The sequence below is a fragment of the Prionailurus viverrinus genome, chromosome A2, assembly GCF_022837055.1.
Source record: "Prionailurus viverrinus isolate Anna chromosome A2, UM_Priviv_1.0, whole genome shotgun sequence".
NCBI lineage: Eukaryota > Metazoa > Chordata > Mammalia > Carnivora > Felidae > Prionailurus > Prionailurus viverrinus.
Genome location: NC_062562.1, coordinates 114,599,008 through 114,617,897, shown reverse-complemented (window position 1 = coordinate 114,617,897; position 18,890 = coordinate 114,599,008). Strand labels below are relative to the sequence as shown.

At 41.5% G+C, this 18,890-nt stretch overlaps 1 protein-coding gene across 2 annotated transcripts in view; it reads right to left on the bottom strand.

Annotated features, from left to right (window-relative positions):
- DNAH11 (dynein axonemal heavy chain 11) overlaps positions 1–18,890 on the bottom strand; it is a 355,616-nt gene that overhangs the window by 113,620 nt on the left and 223,106 nt on the right. For both annotated transcript variants that reach the window (XM_047849106.1, XM_047849105.1), the window contains exons 55-56: positions 10,801–10,962; positions 2,284–2,517 (exon numbers count right to left, since the gene is read on the bottom strand). In XM_047849106.1, the coding sequence (XP_047705062.1) occupies positions 2,284–2,517; positions 10,801–10,962 (396 nt within the window). The remainder of the gene's footprint in view (positions 1–2,283; positions 2,518–10,800; positions 10,963–18,890) is intronic.

Genomic DNA, 18,890 nt, shown 5'->3' with positions numbered 1-18,890 from the left:
AAGCTGACATCTAGAGAGGGGGTATGCGGCTCTAATGGGAATTTATGGCTTTACTCCAATGAATACACAGTGCTGAGGTTTAGACACATATTTCAAACGGCACGGATATTCACCTCTGTGGAATTAACTTCAGGCAGATCTTTACAGAACACAAGTTTCAACATGAAGACATTCTGCCCCACACACGGCCTTATCTTACATGGTAGGGCTTTCCAAATGCCCACCTAAGAAAGTATGCTTCTTTTCTATAATAAATAGGCTTTTAAAACTCTTAGGGAACTATGAAATATTCCAATCAGTCCTCTGATATTATTGAAAGCATTATACGTACAAACACCTATTGAAAAGAAATCATCAGTAGTCCTTCAATTAAGACTTCACATGTTGTCTTCTTAGATTTTCTGCCTGATGTTTCTAGCCAAGGGGGAATAAGGAGACCCAAGCATCCTTAAACTTGGCAGGCACCATCAATAACCAGTCCCTTTCTTTCTTCCTCTCCCCCAACCTCTTCTTTTTCCCTATGGCTGAGATGCTGCCACCATGGACGCCACTCTGTTTTTATCCTCTTTGCTCTGTGTTTTGGGAAGGAGACTCTAAGTATGGCAGAGGCCATTTTTTTTCCTTAGCCCAGGGCTGCCCCACCAGTACTGACGGTTTAGTTTAGTCAACGCTAGCATTTCCTGGGGCAAAGTCCACAGGTGCGGTTTGGGACATTGCTCAAAGGTACACAGATGCTCTGGGACACACATCTCCTGCACTCATGGTCTCCTAGCTCTATAGGACTCCTAGGAAGGTCTTCATGAAGAGAAAGAGATGGAACTGGAAAGGTAGTGAGAAAGAAGAAGGAAAGAGAAAGAAGGCAAAGAGTAAAGAGTAAGGTAACATGTACACAAAAAGAGTAAAAACATTTTTTGAAGGAAAAGGGAAAGATGCACAAATACAGGTATATTCTTTGGCAGGCTTCCCAACAACTATTCTTACATCACCACATCCTGGAAACTGGCCTGGAAACCTTCTCAGTTGGTTTCTCTTTCCCAGTCATGGTCCATCTACTCACTATGTACAGATCAGCGCTTCACCGAGAGCCGTTCCTGGTTTACGAGATGAAGGGCACAGAGGCAGGAGATGCTCTGGCCTATGGACATGTGAAGGGAGTGGCCGGACAGGCCTTCAGAGTGAGAGGTGCCACTGCAGGCTTCTCCAACTGGCTTGTGGTTTATTTCTAGCCTGGACATAAACAGGCCATTCAGCACACGTGGGGCGAAAACTGGCCCAATGTCCTGAGAAGCATATGAGTCCGTCCAAGATGACAATACTCTGAAGAAGTCTACTGGAATTCCTGGCCTTGAAGGGACCACCATGGAGAATTTTCCCCTCACCAACTCCAGAGCCCAACTGGCTCAGAGAATGCTGGGCCAGTTTCCAAAGTCTCCACAATTTCTCATTCTAATTCTTTTCTCCCCCAGTCACCAAGTGGCAGCACAGGGAGCTTTAAAATCTCAATACCTGAACTTGAGAGTAATACAGATCTGGGTTCCAACTCCAGCCTCACAGGTTCTGTGGCTGGTTCTGTCTCATCTATGAAATTAGAGTAGCAATACCTACTTCATATACTTGTTTGCTTTTCAATAAGGAGATGAGACGACAGATGGAAAGACCCACACATGGTTAACATGTGTGCTAATTCTCTCCTAATTTACTCCTGGAGGTTAAAGGTACCATCCTTCAAGGGAGCAGGCAGATTGAGGATGAAGGCTACAGAGGATACTTTAAAGGGAGAGACATGGAGGCCAAAAGGAGATGAGACACCAGGGTCAGAGGAAGCGGCTCTGCTTAGGGACCTCAATCTGAACAAACCACATCATGTCATCAGACAGGAAATAATGCCTCCCTGGGGGGAGGGGCTTTAGAATCTGAAACCAAAAGGGATCCTACTTCCATTCCAGTGTGACAAAATTCCTAACTATAAACGCAGGGCACCAAAGCCAGTGAATGTAACAGAGGAGTGAGCTGGGCCTGTTCCTCAACATCTCTTCGCTGCCCTGTCCTGAGTCAGGCCAACAAGGGAAGGGATCTCTCAAAACCAGCATGACAGAATAATTGGCCAATCCCTTTGTAGACTTATGAAAGCATGAACGCTGTTTTTTTGGCGTGTGTCACTAAACTGTGAATTTAAGCAGTAAGCATCTTATATAAACGGGTTGAAATGCATCAAAAGTAAGTGTGCATTTTTTAATTTTAAGAGCACACATTTTACTCAGTAATAACATATCCTAGTCATACCTGAGAGGCTGTGGTTTCCAGCTTTTGGATGCCATTCACTAAGTGCTCTTTCTTCTGGGATACCTCTTTTTGTTTCTTCTTCAACAGATTCTTAAACAGTGATATTTGTTCTAGAAAACTCTTTGGGGTGGTATAGTTGTGTCTTCTCTCATTCTGGTAATACCGGGTACTCATTTCATTCACGCTAGTGTGAACGTGGGCCATGAAGAGGCTAATAGAATCTTTGTCCAGTGCCTGAAAACATAAACACTGTATTTCATATGCAATTCTCTCAAGTTAAAACAAAAATGTAATTAAAAAAAAAAAAGAATCAGCAAAATTGTGGAGTATCTTTTCCTAAAAGCCAGAACAAATTACGGCAGGATCTGGGAAAACTTACTCAGTCTTTAAGAGATAGCCACAGGATGAGAGAGATAACAATAAAGCATTCAGCTTTGCCAAGTAGGGCAAAGGATTTTTGTGCCCTCCACATACCAAACCCAAAGCCAACATATAACACAAACAAAGCTTTTCCCAAATTGCTTCTTATTTATCAAGTATGTGAAAGAAAAAAATGGTGAAACTGAGACACAGTACTCTAAAAAGTATTTTTTGTGTTGCTTTCAAACTACACTGTAGCAGTCATGCGCGCGCGCGCGCACACACACACACACACACACACACACACACACAGCCCAAACTGACAAATGTGGTTTTTTAAGAACCCATGGGAAAACAAACAGGATGGGAAGGTATAAAACTCATTGCTTCTGGGAGAAAAATGCCATTTATATTTTCATTTGGAAAAAAACAAAAAAAAAAAAAGAAAACGAATAAGTGCTCCTAGAAGATTTACTAGAGAACTCCTCCCCCCCCCCCACTATACTATTCTTTCTGTTTTGTCCTCTATGACTTCTGAAGTAGTTAACTTTTTAATTTGTGGAGTCACATCTCCCTCATTTTAATGATTATTTATTGCATTCTGTACAAGATGAACCAGGTTCAATTAATCAAGGGAAGCCTAAAAATCAATTAATATGAATTAAATGAGCTACACCAACTCTTAGGAAAGTCACACATAATTTACCAAAGTGTTGTCAATAATGCTCAGACATCTTTGGGAAAATTGCACACAAGTGGCTGGTGATGCAGTTAAATGTTTCAAACCTGCACCATTAATATTACAACCCGGGTGTGCTAAGAGACAGGCCAGTTCCTGGTGCTGAACAACAACTGCTCCTGGGCGACGTCTAACAGCCTCCCAACATCATGACAAATCCGTGAGTGGGTTTCAAATATGTATATATGGGGTTGCTCTGCCTATCCATCTCACTAAATTAAAATTAATGTTCTGTTTTTTTAAAACCAAAGTCAAATACAGAATGATGCAAACCCTGAATATTCTGCATTCTCCAGTTCTGAGCTATGTGCATGTTACCAAATAGTGGACTCAGAATCTAAACTTACAAGGAAGTTAGAGAGCTCTGTATAAATAAGATCCTCTGAGGGATTTTATTTTTAAAAGGGCTTCACTGCAAAATAAACACGGAGAGAAAATTCATCCCTGTCCTATCTTGTTTGAATGAACTAAAAGTGAGCACATGTCTTTTACAGTGTAAATCCTTTCCTGGCCAAGTCCGACCTCCTCACGTGGGGTGTGGGTTGTGGGCGAGGACCTGGCCTCTGCCCAACCATGATCCTTATGAGGAGGCTCCTAGGCTGCCCTGAAAAGCTCTCTCTGACAACAGTTTCATTTGTAAATCTGCGATGGAAGAAGTGGTTTCCGGTAGAGCTGGAAGTGGCCCGAGACAACTTGTCTCAATGGGGCAAAATAACTATTGTTATCGGGCTTAACAAAATGGCACAGCATGGGAGACTTGCAGAGCCAGGGAGCAGCTGGTTGTAATTCACACTGTTTTTCAGAAAACTCTAATCGTTCCAGAACAGACCTCTTTGATGACTGGTCTTCCCTGCATTCTCAATTTGTCACTTTCTCTTATGATAAGGTCAGTAGTGACAGCACTTCCTGACATTAACAGCTGTGGCTTTTAAAAGGGTCATTGTAGAACTACTAATTGCAGTAATTTCATTAGCATAAATTATTTATTCTGCCATTCATTTATCTCCAGTTTTCTTTTTTTTTGGGGGGGGGGGTGGGGAGTGCAGGGAGGACATGGCTGCCGATGCGGCTGCAGAAAAGGCAATGCAATGCGTATTTTTCGTTTTCAGAGACCCAAGTGAAGAATATCACTCCTGCTACATTTGGCCCCTAATGAAAACCAGCTGATCCCATTCTCTAGTCATTTAGCAGCCCATCATAGGAAAAGCAAAAATACAAATAAGCAAACTGCCAGTATCAAATGGTTTCTAAAACCAGGGTTTCTCCACTAAGATGCCCTGGAAAACAACGCTGTATCCAACGCATCATCAAATACACACAGGAAACTGCTTTTTCCTCACATTTAGACAGAAGTTTAATTTTTACTCTCTCAGCTGGCTCACTGTGAATGCAGAGATCTATCTGCTCCTTGCAGCTACGGTTCTCATGCCGTAGCAGTCACTGCCACACCAAGTAACCCCCACCACCCGACTCTTAGAGCAAATGCCCAGTAGGTCCCTGTTGGTGAAAATGATGTATAGCACGAGTCAAACGAAAACCAACACCGGAGGCCACGCCAAATCAAATATCCTAAGAATGTTATACCTTCCCCAGACCAGCTGGTCCCAAGATTATACTGGTCTGTACTTTTAAATTCAAGAGCAACTTTCAAGAGCATCGCCTTCAAGGAAAGGGAGGAGAAGGGACAAAAGAGAATGGAGGTGAAAAGGAGGCAACTTTTTTAAGTTAACCTTGGGATCATTATGTCATATGTGATGTCATTATACCTACCATCCACCATGAAAGTTTTCCTCCGAAGTTATTTCTATGTTAATTTTTTACAGCTTTATTGAAACATAGGTGAGATACAAAAAAGGACATAGTTAATATCTGTTATTTTTTTTAATGATTCCAAACTGCTGGGTTTTAAAATCTATTGTTTGTACTTTTTAGCTCCTTTGGGGGCAGTTAATAATAGAAACTAATTAGATACTGGGGCTGTAAAATTGGTTTATTAAATAAAATTTAATCATATATAAAACAAGCAGTACTGCATTTGAACACCTCTCCTGAGCTCCTCATGGTGCTGATTCCCTCTGAGAAAAAAGATTCTGGAGGCAGCCAGGGACGCCGGTTTCGAATCCTACGACGTGGGTTAGATTTCCAGTTCTGTACAACGGGACAAATGAGGGCACTCCCTGTACTGCCTCCTGCCCACAAAATCAGAGCTTAGACTTGTGGCACTCCTTTTTAGTCTGCTTTTCTTCCTTTCCCTGGATTCCTTTTTCAGAATAGCCAAACATTTCTGCAATAGTCCAGAGCAGGATTTAAGACTGTGGGGTTCTGGCATCAAAGTGCTGAGGGCGCCCTTACCTGCGGAGTGATCTTGCGCGATGGCCTGCATCCCCTCACCTGTGCCATGGGGAAGCCCGGGGTCCCTGCTTAGAAGGGTGGTGAGCAGCGGTGGTGGGTACATCTGCCACTGGTGATGGTGACAGGGCACCAGTGTTGGTCCTCCTAAGATTACTTCCACCTGACAGCAGCCCCAAGTGTTAAACGCAGCGCCCAACAGTTTTCTAAATCACACACTAGTGTCTCATTTTTTTTTGTTTTTTCACTTTGCCTGGCGAATACATTTTGTTGTTTCTTTGGTCGTGTTTTTAAATTTTTATCTCTAATTTGAGGGGCTAATTTCCAAGGCCAAGGGCAAGGCCAGGTCCAGCCTAAGCCAGCAATCTGCAAGAAGAGTTTCTCGGCAATGAAAAGGTAGTGTCAGTGGCTCCCCAACACAACATGAAAACACAGAAACAACTGAGGACTGTGAGGGGGGTGAGGAGGTCAAACAGGGCCCAGCCAAGCCTCCCAGAGGGAGCAGCCAAGGCAGATGACGTAGCTGGTTCTGGGAAGGCCAGCACTACGGGAAAGCCACAGAACTATAGCTTGGAGCGAGCAATGCTTACCAGCATAACCGGATTCTCGGGCAGGTATAATAAGTGGACCCCACTTTCGAGGTAGAGGGGATTCCCAAAGTTTCCCTAACTGCAAAAACTCTGGAAAGTGGCATTCTACCAGTTTTTGCAGTTCTGTTCTTAAATCGATTAACGTGCACAGAGAATGAAATGCACGATGAATAGTGTAATGGTGCGCATGCACAAAGGAGAAGCAGGTTGAAGAACGCGGAAGGATGTTAACAACCACGTGGGCCTTTTCTCATCTGTCTGAATAGACGCTTAAGCCAGTTAGAGACTTAGGCAGATTCAGGATAATTTTGACTGCCTCTGCTTCTGTCTTCATCTTTTAAAATGACTTCAGTACTCCTCAGGAGGAGATTTTTCCCCCACACTCATTGAATTTCTACTGCACAAGGCTTTCAACTTTTAAATTTGTATTGAACAATCCTCATTTATATTTCAAAGAAAACAAATGTGCTAAAAGTCAGTAAAAAAAATCACTGCTAACATACCTATCACTAACAAAATGTTGTTTGCTACTCTTCATGCTGTCCCCTACTGTTTTAAAAAGGAACCCAAGAACCAACGAAGAAGCCAGTCTTCACGTATAGCGGTAAAGTAACGTTTCTCTTTGAGCGGACATTTTCCACGATCAGATTGGCAAATGGTAGTAAAATATACCATTCTTCTGTTACCAGACGCTGTGACAAGTTCTGAACTGAAGAGGTGGGAGGTGGGTGGAATGAAGTCATTTCCCTGAAAAAGCTGATGGTACTGACCTTACGGAATTATTCAGTTGTATCACGTCAAAAGGACGGAGAATTTTAACCTGCCAGTTGGCCACTATGCCCAGAAAGGATGGGCTCCTTCATCTTGCTCTGATCTTTCCGAGAATGGAGACCCCTCCGGATGCAAATCTCACTCCTCCTCAGTGACAGTGCTCATCTTTTCATTCCCAGTCAATAATTTCTGCTTTCCTCAGGCCCAGTTCTCAAGTATGTCTATTATTCACTTTGACTCAAAAACCAACAACAGTACTCATCTTTTAACACCTGTTTCTCCTGCCTTGTTTCTTGACGGTTCCTAACTGTGACCCACAGACTTTTGGGTAAGGACTCCTCCCAACTGCCTCCTCACAGCGTGTGCAACCCGGTCCCCCGGGGTACCCAGCGCGTCTTTCCCTCTCTCCCTCCTCGCAACATGTCCTTCCTCATCTGCACTTCCAAACCTGAGGAGTGAGGAGTGTATGTTGACACAAAGCCTGCGGATAAATACCCGGTGATACTTAAGGACCAAACTATTTTGGTTGTCTGACAGCTGTGGTTTAGCTCAATACCAGGTAGCAGGAAAGCAGCACAACCCTTTTCTTAGATGCAGGCAGCCGACAGCCCTGGGTGCTAAGCATGTACAGACTGAAAAGTCTACGTCAACCCACAAAAAAAAAAAAAAACCGCTTGCCTTTAATGAATCCTTTCTCTGTGGCTGGAGGGGTCACCTTGGATAACTATCATATACTCAGCAAATAAAGTCAATAATTAAGAAGCACCTAAATTATGCTGATACCTTTCAGTCTTAATGATGAAAATCAAAACTAAGAAAATGAGCAAATCAGTGCCCATTCAAAAAACTTAAAAGCTATTTTTGACCTCTGCAGAAAAGGCACCACACATTTTTAGAAGAAGACAGACATGTGCATTCTGAATTATAATTACTGCTCCTAAGCAGCAAATTGGGAAGGTGGCAAAGTTAAACAGGCACACGCAACCGAAATGAAATCATCCAGCTGATCTGTTTTTAGGCATAATTCAGCGCAACAGAAATGGTTAAGTGCTTTTAAAATTCCTCCTTGACAAGCAGCATCCTATAGGAGGCGTCATGATACCACGAGACAGAGCTCAGCACCTGCCAGGAGCCCTCTGCACTTAAAATGATGCAAATCCTGCCTCATCCAGCAGATGTCAATGGTCACTGGCGTATCAGAGCTCCTTCAGCAGTAACTGTTTTTGAAGTGGCTCCTAACCTTGTAGGAGAAGGCTTGCATCACGGGAGCAAGGGCAAGGAACTTAAAAAAAAGCACAGTGCCAAACGTTAAGTTAAACCAAGTTACTAGCTTTGGGTTCCTTCCATTTGGGAAATTAATATTAAGAAATGAAGTGCACTGGTCTTTTCTTTAGCGAACCAGTGTGATAAAATGAAGTGTATGAAACAGAATTTTGCTACCAAGGTACATACTGATTCTCTAATAAATTGGTATTTTTGAACCCTTCTTATAATTATTAGACCGAACAATGCCCTACCTAATTCGAGTAATGCAGTCAGCCTAGCAAGAGCTTGAGATATTGGTGGGTTAACAAGTGTCACTATTATTTGTCATGTTTGATGGTTTTTCAGGTTTCAAAGTACAAAATATTTCTGGCAGACTTTATCTAGTGCTAGTGCTCATGTCCATTAAATGGGGTTCTTTTGACTCTTCAGAAAAACACTGTAAATGGTGCAAGCAGTGTTGCAGACAAAGTAACCACTCCTGGGAGTGTCTACCATTCCACTTACCTATTCATGAGAACAAATTTACATAAATTTCCCCAAATGTTCTTACATGTTCTTAGTGCTACGCAAGGCCTCCTGAACAATGGGAAAAAGGGAAAATCACTTAAAAAATCAAACTACAGGGGTCCCTGCCTGGGTGGCTCAGTGGGTTAAGCATCTGACTCTTGGTTTAGGCTCAGGTCATGAGCTCAGGGTTCGTGGGTTTGAGCCTTGTGTCAGGCTCTGTGCTAACAGTATGGAGCCTGTGTGGGATATTCTCTCTCCCTCTCTCTTTGCCCCTCTCCTCACTCACTCTCTCTCAAAATAAATATACTTAGAAAAATCCAACGATACATTACTATTATTCAGTCTTTACCCAGAAAGCCAGTTGCTGTTGTTTTAAAGGTCCAGGTAAGTGCATTCAACATTAAGGGTGAGTGAAGAGACAGGCAACAGAAAACACTTTCTGCATTTGGAAAAAAGAGTGAAACAGAAGAGATCATTTTTTCCATTTATTTACAGAAATGTTTTAAGTGTGAGAAAAGGAGAGAGGGAGTATTTGAACGTTATAAAGGCTTCATCATATGCATGTTTTTTTAAAAAATGTTTTCAGTTTATTTTTGAGAGAGGCAGTGAGTGAGTGGAGCAGGGGCAGAGAGAAAGGGGGACAGAGGATCTGAAGTGGCCCCGTGCTGACAGCAGAAAGCCTGATGTGGGGCTCGAACCCACCAACTGTGAGACCATGTCCTTGAGCTGAAGGTAGCTGCTCAGCTGACAAAGCCGCCCAAGCGCCCCTGTCATAGGCATGTTTTTGATGCTGTGTGACAGGTCTTCCTTGACACTCCCGGCACTTAAGTAGATTAACGGACATTTTAGAAAAGGCAATAAACTGTATTACAATAAAGCTATGTATAAAAATAAGAAGCAGTAACACTAGCTGCATACAAATAATTAAATATGTAAATATGTCCAGGTTTGCAACCATCCGGCCATCAAAAGACAGAGAATTCAACAAAATGGGAAAGGGCTCTTTGGAAAAGTGACAGGCTCTTAGGAGTAAGGGAGGCCACAGTGGGATGTGTCTGTTTCTAATAAAGCTTCAAGTGGGAACAGACATCATCTCTTACATAGCCCCGATTCTATTTTTGGTTCTGAGATATTCTAGCCCTACCACTCAGTGGAATCAGAAGACAAGCCTCCATGGGCAATGTTCACAATTACCACCCTTCCAAACTATCTAATCAGAAAGGCACTAGATATCAAAAATTTCTAGAAAGTGTAAATGATACCTTTTTCCCTCTGAATTGGGAAGTACACTTGAAGTGCTTTTTGTTTGTTTTTTAGTTTCATGCAACCATTTAAAAATGTAATAGGATGTGCAAATTTCATTACGGTCAAATGACAAACATAATTTAAACATAATTTATAAAACATAAACCCCTAAGACAAAGAAACAGATACATTATCTGACTCAGTGACTACAGAATTCATGGTGCTGATTTTTCACCCATTATTAACGTAATGAGAAAAATCAACAATTAATTGCCTTACTTTGTTAAGATCAAGCATTGCATGACTATGGGTGGCTACTTTTCTGTTTGGGTTTTTATCTGTGTATTTGAAGGATTCATGTTCAGCAAACCCTATTATGATTCAAGGAACAAATGATCCTGGCTTTCTGGTGAGTCAGTCTAAGTAAGAACACACTCGTGTGCCATGTGCACACATGTGTGCACAGACCTCTCAACCTGATACAAAGAGGTCAATCACCATATTCCATAGAACGTAAACTAAGAAAGACGATTTTACCATCTTAAACAAAAGGCTTTTCTATAGGAGGTGTATTTTGGAAATTACTTCTTTATTGAGGACTTCTGGTTGGTGAGTAAGTGAATGTGTGTGTGTGTATGTGTGTATGTGTGTGCGTGAGAGACACAGATTCAGAGGTTGACATGGCATTACCTCAATTCCCTTCGTTTCCTCAATGAACCGCCTGCTGACTGAGACCAGAGCTTCCTGCGGCCACGCATGAAACCAGTCAATAGCCGTGCAGTTAACTATGGCTGGGAACTTCCGAGCTCTCCCTCTTAGCGTGTCACCAACAGGAGAGAAACACAGAATGATCTGTGGAGACATGGGGGCAGGGAAGAAAGAGGAGGGTGATGAGTGAGCAAAGAATTACATTGCAATCCTAGACAATGAAAGCAAGGAGCGCAGCCAAGCATGACATTAAACTATGCTAAAGCACTACAGAGTGGAAAGCGACATTAACCTCCTTGCTAATCAAAGAATAAACCTGCCCCCAGTGGCTGCTCCAGCGAATATACAGAAACGCTGCTATGCACTTTCCTTAAAACGGGTCCCTCTCCTTTTAAACATTTTTGGTAATTATCATTAATAGTGAGAAATGTATTCTTTTCTGTTACACAAGTAACATTATAGCCACAGAAAAAAAAATAAATACCCAAACCAAATCACCAAGATAAAGTAACACCAATACCTTCATCTTCTGTCTCCTTCCATTCTGTAATTCATCAGATTCAATCACACTTTGTAATTTACTTAAAAACAATTTGTATCATATTGAAGGTTTACTTTTTTCCCATTTAAAATAGATATACCCAGTTTCATTCTTCACATTTTTAAAGGAGTAAAAAATTCAGTTTATACATGCTCCTGATGAGACACTTTTAAGTTTCTGGTTTAAATCTAAAGCTCTATTTAGGTATTCAATGATTTAAGAATTAATGTCTATGTGAATACGTTTCCATATTCTCTGTAGTGACAGAGGGATTTGATCTGGCACTAGGGTCTGAGTTTGGCTGGGATCATGGCCACAGCTCAGGGAGGAGGTAGAAAGGACCTCAGGAGTCAGGTGGGTCTGTCCCTTCTGGGCATCTCTGAGTGTGACAGGGCTCCCACATGAGATGCCCCGTGTGAAGGGCTTGGCACAAAGAAGGCGTACAGAGAGCATTTCTTTCAACCACTCCCTCTTCTCCTGAGTTCCTGTGGACTTGAGGCAACAGAGTAGTGATGCCAACTGGGGTAAGGTCTGAGAATGACAGTCCTGGTTTCCTCTTCTCCAGAAATGGTATGGATTTGATAGAAAACAAAGCTTACAGCTCGCTCAACTCAATATCTAACACTCTGAGGTCAAGCAACTAATGCAATCATTTTTCAAATGACAGGATTTTTTGGCAGAGCATTTCAAAAATTCACATCACAAAGATCTTCAGCATACAGGAAGCCATACAGTATCTTACTTAACGGGTGTCTTTACTATGTTTATTTTACATACTGTGGCTCTTGAAAAACTCATGACGGATAACTTCTGGTATGTAAAACGTTTAACAATGCATAAGCTGACTGATCATTTATTCATTATACACAAGAGCCTAGTTACAAATGAAGTAACTGCTCTAATACTGCGTGTGCTGAGTAAACGGGACTTCAGTTACAATGCATAATTTTCACTTATGTCACCGTTCTTAGGTTTCTCCTACCTGCCGTCTTTTTTCCCCATACTTGAACATCTAGGACACAAAGAAATATTCGATTTCCACACCCAACTTATCTCTTATTCCTGGCAATTTTAGGAGCTTCACTTATTAACAGTTGTAGCAAAGGCAAAGGAAAAACAAAGGCTCCTTTGAGATCTGAAATATCTCCATCCCTTTTACACACTTACTGAATTTCTCTCGTTATGGGTGTCTCGGGAAAAAATATTTTGAGTTAATATAATGATATACCTTCATTATTTATTGAAAGATAATAGAGAATCCTCATTTAAAGAATTATTTTTCTTTTCTACAATTTTACAGCTGAAGACATTTTTCCCTATGCTATTTATTATGGCTGAAATAAGGATCTCCATAACACCAGCTACGTTTTATATGGAAGGTGGTTGGCAGGACATCAATGCTTCTCAAAAGGATTGTTAGGAGCTGGTTAGAAAGGCAAATTCTTGGACCCAATCTTTACCTAAGGAATTAGACTCTGGATGGGCTTTGGCAAGCTGTTTTCAACAAGGCCCCCAGGTGACTCTGACACCTGCAGGTATAACCTAATAGTTTAAACATTTCTAAGGGAATATTTAAATAAAATGCTTACATTTTCAGTGCTTTTGCAATTGGTAAAACACATGGAATATAAGTATGCCTCTGTCTGGATACAGAGAATTTTAAATAAATTAGATAATCACGAGTAAGCTAAATTCTACCATCTGAAACAAACCTTGGGAACTAATTTACAGAAATATGCTTGGTTATCAGTGCTTTCAAAGAAGGGAAAGGGCAGTACCACACCAACCTCGGGCACTGTAGCTGTTGACCCAATTCATTACCCAGTCACTTCTAGTTTTGCGAGAAATATAGCACAGAATCCCTCCTGCTCTCCAGCTTTTGTGGGTAGTAGTCCCGTGTGAGAGGTGTCCGCAAGTCCCTGCTCATGTCTGGAAACTGGCGGTTGTTCTATTCTTTTCTCTAAAATGGTCTCCACGTGTTTTGATTATGAGCATGGAATGGAGGTCAACTCTGCCAGCTGCTCATATGGGATGTGACTATGGGCACGTTTCTTAATCGTGCTGTATTGTCCTCATCTCCAAAAAAGGAGAAATCACAGTTACCTCCCAGGGGCACCAGGAAAACATACCGATATTTATGAAAGTCTTCCTCACAGTTGCTCAAGCATGAATGGTGTTCCATAAACTCCATGCTGTGCTACTTTTTTTTTTCATTTTATTTTTTTTCAATATATGAAGTTTATTGTCAAATTGGTTTCCATACAACACCGAGTGCTCATCCCAAAAGGTGCCCTCCTCAATACCCATCACCCACCCTCCCCTCCCTCCCACCCCCATCAACCCTCAGTTTGTTCTCAGTTTTTAATAGATAATGCTTTGGCTTATGCCAAAATGCTTATGCTTTGGCTCTCTTCCACTCTAACCTCTTTTTTTTTCCTTCCCCTCCCCCATGGGTTTCTGTTAAGTTTCTCAGGATCCACATAAGAGTGAAACCATATGGTATCTGTCTTTCTCTGTATGGCTTGTTTCACCTAGCATCACACTCTCCAGTTCCATCCATGTTGCTACAAAGGGCCATATTTCGTTCTTTCTCATTGCCACGTAGTACTCCATTGTGTATATAAACCACCATTTCTTTATCCATTCATCAGTTGATGGACATTTAGGCTCTTTCCATAATTTGGCTATTGTTGAGAGTGCTGCTATAAACATTGGGGTACAAGGGCCCCTATGCATCAGTACTCCTGTGTCCCTTGGGTAAATTCCTAGCAGTGCTATTTCTGGGTCATAGGGTAGGTCTATTTTTAATTTTCTGAGGAACCTCCACACTGTTTTCCAGAGTGGCTGCTCCAATTTGCATTCCCACCAACAGTGCAAGAGGGTTCCCGTTTCTCCACATCCTCTCCAGCATCTATAGTCTCCTGATTTGTTCATTTTGGCCACTCTGACTGGTGAGAGGTGATATCTGAGTGTGGTTTTGATTTGTATTTCCCTGATGAGGAGCGACGTTGAGCATCTTTTCATGTGCCTGTTGGCCATCCGGATGTCTTCTTTAGAGAAGTGTCTATTCATGTTTTCTGCCCATTTCTTCACTGGGTTATTTGTTTTTCGGGTGTGGAGTTTGGTGAGCTCTTTATAGATTTTGGATACTAGCCCTTTGTCCCATATGTCATTTGCAAATATCTTTTTCCATTCCATTGGTTGCCTTTTAGTTTTGTTGGTTGTTTCCTTTGCTGTGCAGAAGCTTTTTATCTTCATAAGGTCCCAGTAGTTCATTTTTGCTTTTAATTCCCTTGCCTTTGGGGACGTGTCAAGTAAGAGATTGCTACGGCTGAGGTCAGAGAGGTCTTTTCCTGCTTTCTCCTCTAGGGTTTTGATGCTTTCCTGTCTCACATTCAGGTCCTTCATCCATTTTGAGTTTATTTTTGTGAATGGTGTGAGAAAGTGGTCTAGTTTCAATCTTCTGCATGTTGCTGTCCAGTTCTCCCAGCACCATCTGTTAAAGACACTTTTTTCCATTGGATATTCTTTCCTGCTTTGTCAAAGATGAGTTGGCCATACGTTTGTGGGTCTAGTTCTGGGGTTTCTATTCTATTCCATTGGTCTATGTGTCTGTTTTTGTGCCAATACCATGCTGTCTTGATGATGACAGCTTTGTAGTAGAGGCTAAAGTCTGGGATTGTGATGCCTCCTGCTTTGGTCTTCTTCAAAATTACTTTGGCTATTCGGGGTCTTTTGTGGTTCCATATGAATTTTAGGATTGCTTGTTCTAGTTTCGAGAAGAATGCTGGTGCACTTTTGATTGGGATTGCATTGAACGTGTAGATAGCTTTGGGTAGTATTGACATTTTGACAATATTTATTCTTCCAATCCATGACATGCTGTGCTACTTAAGAAAAAGAAATACTCTCCACACCTTTACAGGTAAGGTGGAATCAACTCGAGTTATTGCCTCAAGGTACATTACTATGGCGGGGGGAGGGGGGAGTCAGCCTGATAATTTTCCCATTATATTTCCCTTAATTTCCTGAGATTAATACAGAAAAGGGTTTTTAAGTAATAAAAACACAGATAAGTGAAAACAGGGTGTTAGCTTATCTATAATTCACTTTTTGGGGTTTACTGAGGTATAAGTGACAAAATTCTAAGACACTGAAAGTGCAGTGTGACGATTTTATACACATAGACATGGTCAAAGGATTCCCCCCATTGAGTCAATTAGCACAACCATCACCCCATATTTTTATCTTTTGTGGTCAGTGTTGTTGAGAACATTTAAGTTCTACTCTCTTAGTAAATTTAAATGATACAACATGGTGCTTTCAACTGTAGTTACCATATTACATGTTAGGTCCTGAGATCTTATTCGTCTAATAATTGAAACGTTATGCCCTTTTACCAATTGCTCCTTATTTCCCGTACCCATTGGCAATATTCTGCATGTAAGTGATACCATGCAGCCTTTCTGTTCCTCTGCCTGGCTTATTTCACTTAGCGCAATGCCTTCAAGTTTAATCCACGTTGTCGCAAATGACAGGATGTCCATTTTCCTGAAAATTCTATTTGTATCCGGGTGTGTGCATATCTCACATTTCTTGATCCATTTGTCCACTGAAGGACACTTAGGTTACTTCTATACCTTGGCTATTGTCAATAATGCCGCTGTTAACATAGAAGTACAGGTATCTCTTTAAGATAATGGTTTTGATTCCTTTAGCTATACTAGAAGTGGGATTTCTAGATCATATAGTACTACTATTTTTAAGTTAAAAAAATTTTTTTTACATTTATTTACTTCTGAGACACAGAGACAGAGCACAAGTGGGGGAGGGGCAGAGAGAGAAAGAGACACAGGATCCGAAGCAGGTTCCAGGCTCTGAGCGGTCCGCACAGAGGCAGACACGGGGCTCGAACCCACAAACTGTGAGATCATGACCTGAGCCGAAGTCGGACGCTCACTGAGCCACCCTGGTGCCCCAATCTACTATTTTAATTTCTGGAGCAATCTCCTTACTGTTTTCCATAGTGGCCATACCAGTTTACGTTCCTGCCAACAGTGTATGCATCATCACCAGCAATTGTGACTTCTCATATTTCTGTTAACAGCCATTCTACGAGGTGTGAGGTGAAACTATTTACTATTTAAATAGTTGGTAGAATTCACCAATGAAGCCATCTGGTTGCATATAACTTACCTTTGAAAAAACTTCCATCTAGTATGATATGCATGTGGATACTCATTTTATGTATTCGGGCCACTGGTTAGTATCTTATGTAGTCCAATGGAAACTATAGAGGCTGGGGATGCAGAAGCAACATTTCACATGAGGGAAACCCACACTGCCAAGTCAGCTACCTGAACTCTCAGCTAAGTCCTTTCATCAACATAAATGGTTGATTAGCTGACATCATGAATACTGGATTTGATTTTATTTATTTGAGAGAGTGAGAGTGCACGTGAGTGCAGGGGAGAGGCAGAGAGAGAAAGAATCCCAAGCAGGATCTTCGGTGACAGCACGGAGCCCGAGGCAGGGCTCAAACTCACAAACCATGAGATCATGACCTGAGCTGATATTAACAGCTGGACGCTCAAAAAAAAAAAAAAAAGAGTCAGGTATTTAACAGACTGAGCCACCCAGGTAGGTACCTTTGGAGTTGACTGTTGTACTGCTGAAATGAGTAGTATTCAAGATATCTGAGGAAAATAAAAATATTATACTTCCATCTCCACTGCTGTACGAACAAAAGAGGAAAATCTAGATACTGAAGTATTCCAGCAATTATACTACTGGCTTTTTGGACTTTGATTTTGACCAGTCCTATGGTAAACAGTTTACAGAAAGATTCTTTTTATGTGATTCCAGCTGAATCCTACCATGAGAATATTGCCCCAACTGCCCCCGAAGAATCCTTCTAGTAAGAGCTATTCAGTTTCCTAAAAGAAAAGAGCTAAGACTGCAATAAGCTTACAGAGCTGGTTTTTAAAACTTTAAGACCTGTTTTAAGTTATGTGCTACACATAAACTCTATGTGTACCTGAGGTCAGTCTGAGACTTCCTTTCCTTAAAACACACCTTGAGTTGGGATAGTGGGGGACAAGAGCCCCCCACCCTGGAACAGGTGTCATGTACCTGTAAGTACTGAAGGTCACTGAAATATATACCTCCTCCCAAAGAGTCCCTGACAACGCAAATGACCAAACCGGCTGAAGTTAGTTCCCAGCAGTGGACTGAAAGAAAAGTCAACTAAGAAAATAAAGTCAAAAATGCCTCAGACAGCTGTGTTCTTTTCTAAACGCAAATTCCCACAAGTAAAAAGCAAACCCTGAAATCACCATCTACGTATTTCCTACAGCTCTAACATTTGGACGTCAGAAACCTGCTTTTGGAATCCATACCATAGAATTTTCTATCCCTTTCTTCCCCCTACACAGGTGTTATGACTCATTTGCAATAACCCATTTTCCATTGTGCTTTGTAATACGTTTCAATTTCTTTTGGGTAAGATCCCATTGTAAGTACATACTTATTTGTATATCACTAACAGGACTCAGTCCATTTCCTCTTGTAATGGAAATCTGAATTGCTACCGTCACTCTGCATTTTTTTTCCAGTTGATATGCTGTGAGATAGAAGTAACCCTCCCACATATTTACTTCAGAAGCTTCTATCCATAACTTATGTTTGCATTTATCCTCAAAAGTCTAAGCATTTTTCAAGAATTATAAGATCTGAATCTTACTGAGAAAATTCTCTTAGGAACGGAAGTTTAGCATGCAAACTCTTCCCTTGTTTGAATGTTTCAGTACCATTTTATCATCCTTATATTATCCCTCTATCAGCCCCTATCCAATAACCTTTTAATTTCAATTACCTTCACGAAATCCAAAAGCATCTTCAACATACACACATGCAATACATTTTTATGCTTTGTTTTCTTTTTAGATAACACACAGTGAAATCATTCGCACACCCTTTTACTTGTGACTATTGGTCAGTGCCAATTTTTATAAGAGGTAGTATCTTACACTGGGAAATTTTACTTCTTTTTTTTCAAAAAACAAAACTCTTCAATTCAGAAAGAAATTGTACGTGGAATCTCAATAAAGAGCAAGGAGCGGGGCCCCTGGGTGGCTCAGTGGGTTAAGCGTCCGACTTCAGCTTAGGTCATGATCTCGCCGTTTGTGGGTTCGAGCCCCATGTCGGGCTCTGTGCTGACAGCTCAGAGCCTGGAGCCTGTTTTAGATTCTGTGTCTCCCTCTCTCTCTGCCTCCCCTGCTCGTGCTATGCCTCTCTCTCTCTCTCTCTCAAAAAATAAATAAACATTAAGAAAAGTTAAAGAAGGAAAGAGCAAGGAGCAAATCCATTCCTGGGGAGTGAAGACAGTAGGCGGTCTATGCCCTACTATATACTATCTACTCCCTACTATGTATTCCCATGTGCAGGAGGAGCGTATTCACTCATCACAGCTGCCCTACTTGATGCCAGGACCTGAAATGCCCACACACTACTTTGCAGACCAGTAGGCAGC